Source organism: Ursus arctos, unplaced genomic scaffold (genome assembly GCF_023065955.2).
Source record: "Ursus arctos isolate Adak ecotype North America unplaced genomic scaffold, UrsArc2.0 scaffold_19, whole genome shotgun sequence".
NCBI classification, from domain to species: Eukaryota; Metazoa; Chordata; class Mammalia; order Carnivora; family Ursidae; genus Ursus; species Ursus arctos.
This window is the reverse complement of record NW_026622863.1, coordinates 3,441,026-3,452,856: the sequence shown is the minus strand read 5'-3', so window position 1 is coordinate 3,452,856 and position 11,831 is coordinate 3,441,026. Positions and strand designations below refer to the sequence as shown.

The following is an 11,831-nucleotide window of genomic DNA, read 5'->3' as shown; positions in this document are numbered from 1 at the left end:
CCAAGAGTATCCTCTGAGTTAGACGTGCTCCGAACAGTGGCTGGCACACAGCCAGCAGTATCCGCGCTAAATACCAGAAGCCTTGCACACCTGTTGTGTGTGAGCTCTGGGAACATGCTGGCAAGTGAGACTGTGACACTGCCTTCTGGAATCTTATTTTCTTTTTTTAAAGATTTTATTTATTTATTTAGAGCGAGCACAAGCAGGAGGTGGGGCAGAGGGAGAGGGAGAGAGAGGACCCCCCACCCCCAGAGAGTTCTGGCTTTTGCCCCGGGCTTCTGGTAGGTGACCTGGAGGCTCTAGGAATGTTCTGCCTGATAAGACTATCTTTGTTTACCTGGAGCCTCGGTCACACAGAACAGTCTGACGGTGTCACTTACAGAGGGGCTGGAGACTGAGGTCACCATGTGGGTGGCCAGCCATGTCTATGTGGCCAACCCGCCGTGAAAACGGCAGACGCCCTGGCGGCTCAGTGCGCTCCCCTGGTTGGCAGTGCGTCATCACGCAGGCTGGAGAACCAAATGCTGCCGAAAGACTTCCCGTGAACTCTCCGGGGCCCCACCCTTGTCATCTCTGCCCTTTGAGGATTGTAATCTGCATTCTTTCACTGTAAGAAACCATAAACACCATAGCATAGTGGCTTTTCTGAGTTCTGAGTCCCTCTAGTGAATTCCTAAACCCGAGAGTGGTCTTGGGGTCCCCCCCCCGAACTGCACCCCCCTCCCTGTGTGCGCCGGGATCACCTTCCAGGTGAACTCCTCACAAAGCCTGTGCACAGGCTCTGCTCCTTCGGGACCGACAGACAGCACAGAGGGGCCACAGAGCCTCTGACAGAAGCCAGACACAGGTGCCTCGGTCAGAACAGTCTACGAGGGGACGGGGACACCAAGGATTCCATGTTCTTGAAAAAATCCAAACCCAGAACCACTACCTCCCATCTTAGATAATGTAGCCTTACCAGGATCCTACAGCCGGTGAGGCCGGAGCTGGGACTCGGGCCCCCATGACTTCAGAGTCCGCGCCTTTGGCCACGCTCAGGCTTCCACGGCAGGGTGCGAATCAGGGGCCCACGACCATCCGAAGGCCCCCCACCGGCCGGCCCTCCCCTCCCTCCATAGAACGTGATTCTCTCCACCTCTGTGCGTGTGTGCGCGCCATCGCCTCTGCCCAGCCCCAGAAGCAGGGTTCACTGCTCGTTACCGATGACCTTTATTCATAATGCAAAAAAGGAATTATAAATCACTTTTTGGACTGTGTTGATGTCTGTAAAACAACTTGTAAAAAAACGGAGCCACTCCGCAAGTTCTCATGTGTGTTGACCTCGTGCGCGCCCATCTGCGTGGCCCAGGGCTCAGGGAGGGTACGTTTGTCCAGAAGAAAGCCTGTCCCTGCCACCCTGGCAGCTGTCACCAGGACCATGTGGGTGTGAGAAGTCTGGTCTGCTCGGCGGGGTCCGGAAACATGGCTCTGGAAGCAGGCAGGCTGACTGATTCCTTCCTCTTCTCCCCGCATTGCAACTGGTCAGGCGCCGGAATCCTCCGTTCTCCCATCCAGCCTCGGGGGTGCTCAGCGCCTCTGTCCCAGGCAGCCACAGCCCCAGGACCTGTGGAGTTGGGGGTGGCTGGAGGAGCCGGGGAGGACAAGCTCCGACCTGTGCTTCCTCCTCAGGCTTCGGGGTCCATTTCTCCATCCTCTGGGCACGACCCTGTCTCATCCAGCCAGACTAGGAGGAAGGGGAGGAATCAGCATCGGGATGGGCACCCAGGACATCCAGGCTGCCTTTCCCTCAGAGCTCCGAGGCCAGAGCCTCTGGGCTCCCTGTTTGTACCACTTCCCTGAGCTTCCCCCACATACGAGCTGGCAAGGTGATGACGGGGGACCCGGGTGATGCCGGGTCTCATGGGCCTTCCCCACACACCCTCCGCCCACACCCAATGCGGAGCTCACCCCAGGCCCAGGCTGAGTTTCCTCGGATTGCACCCCCGGGCCCAACTCGTGGCTCAGCACCTTCTGGGAGGCGCCTTCAAGGCCGGGGCAGGACGGGAGGTCAGCACCTCCACGCCCCTGTCCTAGAAATGGAAAACTGAGGCCCAGAGAGGGAGAGAGCTGCTCCAACCGAGCCAGGGGGGCCCAGCCCCTCACCGCTGGAGGAAGCCCAGGTCTCTGAGAATCACTTGGACCCAGCAGCGCTGGAGGAAGTGCTACCCGGGTCTGCTGGTCTCCTCCCGCCCTAAATACCACCGGTGAGAATATGAACATCACACACTGTGCGGGGCGTAAAGTCAGACTCGTCCTTGTCACTGGTCCTCCCCAGCCTCTCTGAGGTGCCATTTTACAGATGGGGAAATCAAGGCTCAGGGAGGTTGTGCCTCTTTCTCAGTATCACCAGGCGCTAAGTCACAGAGCAGGGATCTGAATTCAGGGTTTTCTGACCCCGAGGTCTGCACCCTTTCTCCTGTGCCTCCATTCTCAGAAAGGGGAAAAGCGGACGGATGGGGTCTGGCCAGGGAGGACAGGAGGGTGTGCCCGTGCAGGCCCTCTGCACCGATCTGTCCCGGACCTGCTTATACTTAAAGGGGCCTTTCCGGGGTTTTGGGATTCCTCTGGGAGCTCAGGGACTCTGACCTTGTCAAGTAACCCCAAGTCTCCCCACACTCACATTGGCCCTGGGGGCGGGGAAGGTGGTTACGACCCCATTTTACAGATGGGGACACCAAGGCTGGCAGGGCAGGGAGCCTAATGGCAGAGCGAAGGGCCCTAGACTCTGCTGCCTGCACTGAGCTCTCTGGTTGGACCCTGAAGCAAGAGCCCAGCTCTTCTCCCACCTCGCTGTGTGCCCTTGGGTAAGTCACTATCCTCTCTGTACCTCAGGTTTCCCATCTGTAAAGTAGAGATAAGGGTGGTACTCACAGCCCTCAGGGTTGGCAGGAGAAGAAACATTGTGAGAAGGCTTCAGCCTGATACCTGGCACTTGGGAGGGTGACACAGGAAGGTGACCCATGGTGAGTCATTACTGAGAATGGCCCAGCCCCAGTCCTTGCAAAGGGCCCGGCCCACAGGGGGTCTGGTGGCTTCCTCCAGATCATCCGGCCTGGTGGGCAAGCTCAGCACTTCTGGAAAAGTCTACCCAAGCCCCGCCACCCCGACTTCTCAAGCCCCACATCAAGCCTGGTCAGCCTGTGCCCCCGGCAGGAGCCAGGCAGGACCGGTGTCCTGACGGCCGGTTGGCTGAATGATGCCAGCCACTGGGAGGGCGCCTAGCCGTAGGGCCATAGGGCGAGCTCCAGGTCACACGGCTGGGTCTGAATCCCAACCCTGCCACTTACCAGCTATATGGTGAGCATCTCACCCTCTCTGAACCTCAGTTTGCCCGTCTATAAAATGGATGAAAACGGGACCTAGCCCAGAGTTACCCTAAGGACTCAGTGAGAAACTGCTCACTGCTAACGTCAGTATTTTTTATTACCATTATTCACAACAGCAGCCTCAGCACCTAGCACAGCCATGGCCCCATAAATCTCTTTGATGAACAAATGAACCAGTCGTCCCACCGGCTCCACAGTGTCCACAGTGTCCACACGTGGGGGCACGGGTCTCTGCCTCTCTCTGGGAACAAGCCTGTCTCCTCCCCACTCCCTGCAGCGAGCTGCATCTAGGAGACCCGGAGAGCAGCTGGGCCCAGACACGGGGTGTTTCCAAGCCTGTCGTGTCCGGCAGAGCCCCCGCCCCAGCTGCCAGGGGAAGGCACATCCATCCATTCCCAGGCTGGGCCCGCCCAGCCCCATCCATCACTCACCCTGGCCACCGGCAGGGGCTGTCCAGCTAATTACTTAATATGCCGCATCTTGCTGATGCTGGTGCTTGCGAGGGGCCCTCGGTGGCGTATGCAGATCAGAGCATACATTTCTAACAAACTCCGGCGGGGGGGACGTGAGCTCAGACCCACGACACAGAGGGGCCCCGTGAGCTGCCCCCCACCAGGCCCCCCAGACACGCTTGGCAGCCGTGGCAGGGCGGCCTCACCTGTCTGCCTGGAGTCCCGTGGCAGCATCATGCCCGTGGGGGTCGGGGGGGTGATGATGATGTTGGGCACGTCCAGGTGCTTGTCGCTCAGGACGGGGGCCTCGTCATGACTGCCGCTGCTGCTGCCACACATTTTAAAGCCTGAGAGGGCAGGCCGTGGGACACACACGTACACACACACGACAGGGAGACAAGCATCAGTGGCCGCTGGGAACTGCCCGCTGTGGGCTGCCTGCCTCCCTCCCTCACAGCCGCTTCTCGGGAAGGAGGGGAGTGCTGGCCCCGCTGTGCACACACGTGGACACTGAGGCGCAGGGCCGTTGGATGACCTGTCCAAGCTTGCACCGTTCAGGGAGGGCACTGAGTTTTACCTGCTTTGTTCACTAACGTGGCCCCAGCGCCCGGAGCATTGTCTGACACACAGCGGGCCCCCAGAACAGGGCTCTAAATGGACGCAAGCCGTGCAGCTCAAACAGGAGCCAGGCCTGTCCCACGCGGAGCCTTGCCTGCCAATACCTTTCCCCCACGTCACCTTCTGAAAGGGTGTCTGTGATATGGGGCTCGCATGGGACTGGATTCCCCAGAGGAGCTGTCTGAGCCTGGCATTTCCTTTGTGCAAGACTTTGGATTACGAGTTTGGTGTCTTTCATCAGCAGGGGGCTGGTCAGGTTGTCTGTTCGTTCCTGTGTCGGACTGGGTAAGCTGTGCTTTTCCAGGAATCTGTCCATTTCTTCCACGTCAGTGAATCTGCAGTCCTGCGGCCGCTGCTAATGAGGGTTGGGTGACCCAGCCACACCCGGTTGCAGACCTCCAGCTGATAGAAAAGCACTGGTGCCATCCACACCACACGCCTTGCTCCATTCTTCCCATCAGAGTCAACGGAACCACAACACACTAGAAACCGGAGTGTCCGCCACGGTTCCTCCCTTTTCATCTTCAGCCTCCAACCCCCGAGCCAACCTAACCAATGACAAGCCTGTAGGTGCCATCCCTCAGCGTCTTTGCCGTCCTTCCCTCTCCCTCCCCATGCCCCTAACCTGTCTCTCAGCCAGAAACTGCGAACCTGATCATGCCACATACCTGCGGGGCCCTCACTACCTCTTGACAACCAGCTATAAGCAGTAGCTCCCAAAATGTGTTCCCTGGAACACTGGCCTCCTGAGACTCCCTTAGGAAGGGGGTTCCACGATCACGAGTTTGGGAATACCACATATTTGAATGTTGACTGGATCCCATCTAATCCATTTTTCTCTTGGAGATTCTCATGCATGTTAGAGAATTAAAGGCTCTGAGAAGTCCTGCGGTAGGGAAGCAGCTTTCATTGAGCTTAACCCTGGTCTTCCTGAACGTAAGTAACCTCGGAGTCTGTTTTTGAAGGAATGCCTGTTAACATCTCACAGAACCATGAGTCATGAAATACATTTTGGGAAACGGTGATCGTGAATCACAGCCAGCCTTCACAGTCTGGCCCAAACTACCTGCAGCCTCATTCCCTGCCACCTGCCCACACTCCCCAGACGGCTCCCAGTTCCCCAAAACCCTGGGCTCCCGATGCCTTCGGGCCTTTGCCCGTGCTACTCTCTCTGCCTGGAATGCTCTGTCTTCCTTTGCCGGACAATGGCCTACTACTTAGCCTTCAAAGCCCAGCAAAACAGGCTCTTCTTTGGGGAAGATGTCCCAGCAAATGTGATCCCTGCCTCCTTTGTCCATCTACACTAATTCGTTCATCAATCTTCTTCCAGCACTGATCACACTGTATGGAGACATTATTTCTTAACTCTCTCTCCCTTTACCGTGAGCGTCTGGAGGGCGGCCAGTGTCTTGCTCATCTGTCTCCCTTGGGCCCACATAGTGCCTGGGAGAGAGCAAGTGGAATACTTTAAACTCGAAATGAGAATCAACTTCAGGCAGCGCGAACTGGGTGTAAAATCCTTGTCTCTAGACCCCACACCACTTTGTTTTCCAGCCCAAGCAGCCCCGGACTGGGATGACATTTGCTCTGGTATCTGGGTCCCTGGTCGATAGCAGGAGCGGAGGAATGGGGTGATTGTCATTGCTGCTGCTCCTTGATGGTCCCTGGGCGGGGTGGGGGGGGTCAGTGGATCTCAAGCATGTCCTGAAGAGATGGAGTCTGATTCACTCCCCTTCAGTGTGCATGGACTTAGTGTGGATTCTTGCATATGGCACAGGACAGAAGGCATGGCCTGGGACCTCCAAGACGAGGTCACAAAAGATTGCAACTTTTTCCTTGCCCTCTGGCTCTGGGGGAAGCCAGCCACCATGCTGTGGGGACAAGCAAGCAGCCAGGGGTGGGGGTGTGTGGTGAGGAACCGAGGCTTGCGGACAACAGCCCTGTGAGGGAGCCGCCAGCAAAGGGAGTCCTTCTGCCTGGTCAAGTCTTTGGATGACATTGTAGCCCTGGCTGACTGCGTAAATGTCGCCCCACAAGAGACCCTGATCAAAAGCCCCAGCGAAGTCGTTCCTGAGTTCCCAAGCCACAGACATGGAGCTAATGCCTGTTAAACCCACTGAGCTGGAGGGTAATTTGTTACACGGCATTGGAAGCTGCTGCAGCCCACGTAGCTCACCCAGACTACAGGAGCAGGAAGGGACAGCAGGTGCATGGCGGGAATGCCGTACCCACTGTGCTGTGCAAAAATCACAGGGGCTTCTCAGGGTGACCTTTGGTCACCTAAGGGGTGCTCCTCTGATGGGCAGCTCATGCCTGGACTGTCAAAGACGGCCTGTTTGAATCCACAAAAGTGTGAACATCAGGTGACCTAAAGCAATGGAATCAGGCCAATTTCTTGGCCCATCCGCAGCTTGACCTGGGCTGCATGCTCAGAAAAGCTGTCAGCAGCGGGCACAGTGGTGAGCGCACTGGCTCAAATCAGGCCAACTGCTTGCTCTTGGTGCCACCCTGGGCAAGTCACACCGCCTTTCTGGGCCTCTGCAGAGTAAAGAGGTCTGGCCTCTGCGCTCAGCTTCTGGGAGGCCACTTCTAAGCCCCTGGGCTGCCATGCCTGGCAGGAGAGCCTTTGTTTGCCTGGGACCCTCGTCACATTGGACAGTCCAGCCACGCGGGTTCTGGGTGACACCCAAAGGGACTGGGGACAGATCTGCCTCATTGGCAATCAACCGTGCCTTTGTCATGGAGTCCCACTGTATTTGTGTCCTTGGGCTGCTGTGACAAGGGACCACAGACTGTGGGGCTCCAACCACAGGAACTTACTCTCCCCCAGTCTGGAGGCCAGAAGCCAAGAGCATGGTGCCACCAGGGCCGGCTCCTCCTAGACTGTGTCCCGTGCTTCTCCCTCTGCTCTCAGTGGTTTGAAGGCAGTGTTCGGTGTCCTTTGGTTATGGACACATCAGCCCAATTTCTGCCTTTGTCTTCACACGACCTCTCCCTGTGTGTGAGTCTCTGTCCAGATGTCCCCTTTTCATAAGGACACGAGTCATACTGGATCATGGATTACAATTCACAGTAACCCCTGCTCGATTATTACCCTACTCCAGCAGGTCCTCTTCTTAACTAATCACATCTGCAACAAGGACCCCATTTCCAAATAAGGTCACATACTAGGGTCCTGGGGGCTAGGACTTCAATATATGAATTTTGGGGGACAAAATGCAGCCCAGAACACCCAGTAGAAATCCTGAACACTGAGGCTCAGGCGATCCTCCCTGGTTGCCACCACCGTGTGAGTGTGTGAGTGTGTGTATCTCACGGCTATACCGAGTGTAATGCGTCTGTGACTCCGTGGGGAGAGGACAATGAGAGCTCTGTCTGGAACCTTCCTGGACTCCGCCCTACACACTCCCTCAGCTTGGCTGATGGGAATCTGCGTCCCTTCCCCTGTAATAAATCATCACCACGAGTACAAGAGCTTTCAGCGAGTTCTGTGTGTCTTTCTAGGGAATCATGGAACCCCCGCGCCTGCAGCTGCTGTCAGGAGTGAGGGTGTTCTCTGGACTGTGTTCCCTCTGACTTCCTGTTTTCACTGACAAAACAGGGTGGCCAGACCCACGTCTGTGGGCTGGGGAGAGGATGACAGGGCGCCTGGCAGACGGCCTGCTCCCCATGAACACAGCAGCCTTCCCGCCCTGCGCGGCTTCCTCCTTCACTCACACCAAACTTGAGCCTGGAGTGGCTCTCCCAGGCAACGACCCAGCCACCTCTGCGTCCTGAACCCTGACCCTATTTCCTCCCTGGGGCGGTGCCCCCCAAATCGACGAGGCCAGCTAGTTCTGCGGGAAGAGGCCAGGTCTCCCCATCAGATGCCGAGCCCCTCGGGAGCACCCACCGAGGCTGCCTCCACCTTGATTGAAAGCAGTACAACCCAGAACCTAAGGCGGATGAAAGGAAGCCGCTGGGAGGAGGCGGTCCTGTTATCGCCTGCCATGGCTGACATGTACGGGTTATTCGCCGCATGCTGGACGTGGTGCTGCGCGCCCCATGGACGCTTTCTCCTTCGGTCTTCACTGTGCCTCACTGGGGTGCGAAGTCTAACCAGCCCTATCTCACAGATGTGGAGACTGAGGACAGAGGGAGGAAACAGTTGCAGTCAGTTGAACAGCTAGTGTGGGTTGGAGCCTGGGTTGGAACCCAAACCCAATCTGTCCAACTCCGCAAGCTGGTGCTTCTCGTAACCACAATTCTAGATAACGGAGCTGGCAAGCTTTCTGAAAAGGGCCGGATGGGAAGTATTTTTTACTTTGGGGGCTCTGCAGTCTATTCCTGCCACTGCTCAATTTTGCCACTGTCACAGGAAAGCTGCTACTGATGATATGCAAATGAATGAGCGGCTGTGTTTCAATAAAACTTTATTATTTCTTTCTTTATATTTAAAGTAGGCTGCAGGGCCCAACGCGGGGCTTGAACTCACGACCCTGAGATCAAGACCTGAGCAGAGACCAAGAGTCTGATGCTGAAACCGACGGAGCCACCCAGGTGTCCCCCAATAAAACTTTATTGACAAAAATGGGCAGAGGGCCAGATTTGGCCCAAGGGCTGCAGGCCACCAATCCCTGCCCTGTAACACCCAGAAGTCAGGGGGTGTGGATCTGGAACATGCCTGAGGTGACAGAACCTCAGAAGGCTGAGGCTGCTTGATGCCGAAGACAAGAACAAAACCCAAGACCTGCCTGCTGTTGTGAGCCACAGTACCTACACCGGAGGGGTGTTGGGCTTGAGGAAATGAATGCATTCGCGTAAAGCACTTGCCCAGCGAGCCAGGGGCCTAGAGGGTGCTCAATTCCCGTTAGCTTTCTCTATAATCATCCGTAAAGAGCGTCTCATGGAGTGCTGGCGACAAAAGGAAGCCCTGATTATTGTTATCTGTAACAGGAGGGAGCCTCCCTGCTCCCTCTCCAAGGCCGCTTCCCCCGCGAATATTCCCAAGTTCTAAAATAAAATGCTAATAGGGAAGAGCCACACTCCTCCCGGGCCCCACATTTGCATTTTAACAGGTTCTGGGAGCTTGGCGACAAAGCCCACATTCTTAATCAGGAAGCATCAGGTCACTCAGTGGGCCCTGGAGAGATGCTCGAGGTGGAGAGGAGAGAGGGGAGGGGAGGAGGGAGGTGGAAAGAGAGAGGAGGGAGGAAAGAGGGAGGGCGGGACTTCAGCACCTCTCAAATCCCCCCGGGGGCTGCCCAGCCTCTAGCAGAGGTGGCTGAGCGAGAGAGAAAAAGCTCTCAGGAGATAAAGCCTACTTTGGGGATTAAAAACAAATGCCACCCTGCCCCAGACAAGGAGCTCATTTGTGCTAAAGCCAGAATTGTTACTTGTTAATTATGTGCCCGCCTCAGGCCATTAAAAGCCCATTTCCTGAAGGGGTGGGCTTGGCTGGGATTCCAGGGGGCTAGGCCCCAAGGAAGCAGGGGGTGGGGAGCAGATCCCAGAGCCCCAGAAATGCTGAAAGGTTTCAGGGTGCAATAGGGAGCCTGTGCGGAAGGCTTTCCAACGGGTGGCAGTCACCTGACCTTGACTGGGCCCCTGCTCTGGGGCATGTACTGTTCTCGGTCCTGGATTTAGAGCAGGCCCGACTGCCAAAACCCTGGCTTCCAGGAGCCGGCCTTCTCTGCAGGTGATATGGGGAGACGCTGTGCTGTGAGGCCAGACAGACTTCCTCTGAAACCTGGTTCTGCCCTTCTCCCAGCTTGAGGGAAGCGGTTTTCCATCTTGGCCGCCCACTGGGAATCACGTGGGAAGTGTGAAAACTACTGACCGAGGACCCCACACCCAGAGAGCCTGATTTCATTGCCACTAGGATTTTTTTTTTTAAGTAGGTTCCAGGCCCAGCATGAAGCCCAGCATGGAACTTGAACTCATGACCCTGAGATCAAGACCCCGAGCTGAGATCAAGGGTTGTCGGATGCTTAACCGACTGAGCCACCCAGGTGCCCCTGGGGCTGCCAGGATTTTTAAAAGCACCCACATGAGTCTAACAGCCAGGGCAGGGAACCTACAAGCTAGGGTGACTGTGGGAACATGGGGCACTACTCTGAGCCTACTCTAAGTTACACCTGTCTTGTAGGCACGAAGTACCTGGCATTCGGCGTATGGTTGCCTAGTGCAGGAGGCATGGCCAAGGGTGAGCCCTCGGGCTGGCGCTTGGGGGAGACTGGGGTTGAGGACCATGCCGCTTCCTCACACCACCCCTTGGGGTGGACACTGGACCCATGGCCATTCTCCAGGCGAGAAAACCAAGGTTCAGAGAAAGAAGGTGCTGGGAGGACACGTGGAGACCAGGTGGCTCCAGGCCTGAGCTCCTGCCCTGCCCCTTCTGGTATCAGCCACCACTTCTCATCCTTCAGAAGCCCTGAGCCAGGCCTATGATCTGCTCAGGTTGCTCCAGTTCCCTGTGCAGCTCTCCGCAGCCTCCAGGCCACTCCGAGGCCACCGCCGACACCTGTTGCCTTCCGCAGGCTTCGTGGCTCAAGGGCGCCCTCTGCTGCTTCTTTTGAAAATGGCATGCGGACTGGCTTGGAGACTCTGCCTGGGACCGCGTCCCTGGGACTGTGTCCACTCTTCCCAAAGGCACCGTCGCGCACACAGTGTCTCTGTTGGGCCCACAAGGTAATGGAGGCCAGAACATTCACCTGGGCTTCAATACACCTGGCAATGACACCACCCCTTTGGGCCTTGTTTCCTCACCTGCAAAATGAAGGTAAAAAATCGTCCCCACCTCCAGGGGGTACTAAGGGGGATTAAGACCCACACTGACATCCTCACTCCAGCCAAGGGGGTGCAACCATTATGGGCATTTTGCAGGTGAGAAATTCACACAGTTGGCCACGCGGAGCTCGCTCAGTGAACATAGGTGGTTATTAAGAGCATGAGATTCTGGCCTTCACACTTCTTGATTCAGCCAATATTGAGTACCTACTGGGTGCCACCCAGTGGCTGTTACTCCTAGCCCCCTGAACGCAGGTCAGGGACCTGGTCCCACCCTTGCTGTAGGACAGCTGGAGTGGGGAAGGCTCTGACAAAATAGTCCTTTCCACCCTAACCCTTGGAGACGTATTTTCCTTATTGGATTGGACTGACCCCGGGCTCCGGGGGCTCCAGACCCTGACTCTCAGTTCTGCTGGCTGGCTGTGACCCCGCCTCGCTTGGCCCCCGGCCTTCTCACCTGACGCTCCCTTCCCTTGCGGCACAGAGCCGGGCCCAGGGGAGGTGCTCGGCTGGCAGGCAGTTAGTGAGCACCCACTATGTGCTAGGTGTCGTCTCAGGTGCTGGGGACACAGCAGAGGAGGAAAGAGTCTCAGCATGTTTCTCTGCTCCTCCCACCGTTCTGCGCCTT

General features: G+C 56.8%; 1 protein-coding gene across 2 annotated transcripts in view; it reads right to left on the bottom strand.

Annotated features, from left to right (window-relative positions):
- Positions 1–1,193: 1,193 nt before the first annotated feature.
- The window catches only part of CUNH16orf74 (chromosome unknown C16orf74 homolog), a 30,682-nt gene continuing 20,044 nt past the window's right edge, over positions 1,194–11,831 (bottom strand). For both annotated transcript variants that reach the window (XM_048224045.2, XM_026494657.3), the window contains 2 exons: positions 4,024–4,164; positions 1,194–1,723 (listed from right to left, as the gene is read on the bottom strand). In XM_048224045.2, the coding sequence (XP_048080002.1) occupies positions 1,665–1,723; positions 4,024–4,164 (200 nt within the window). In that variant the 3' untranslated portion in view covers positions 1,194–1,664. The remainder of the gene's footprint in view (positions 1,724–4,023; positions 4,165–11,831) is intronic.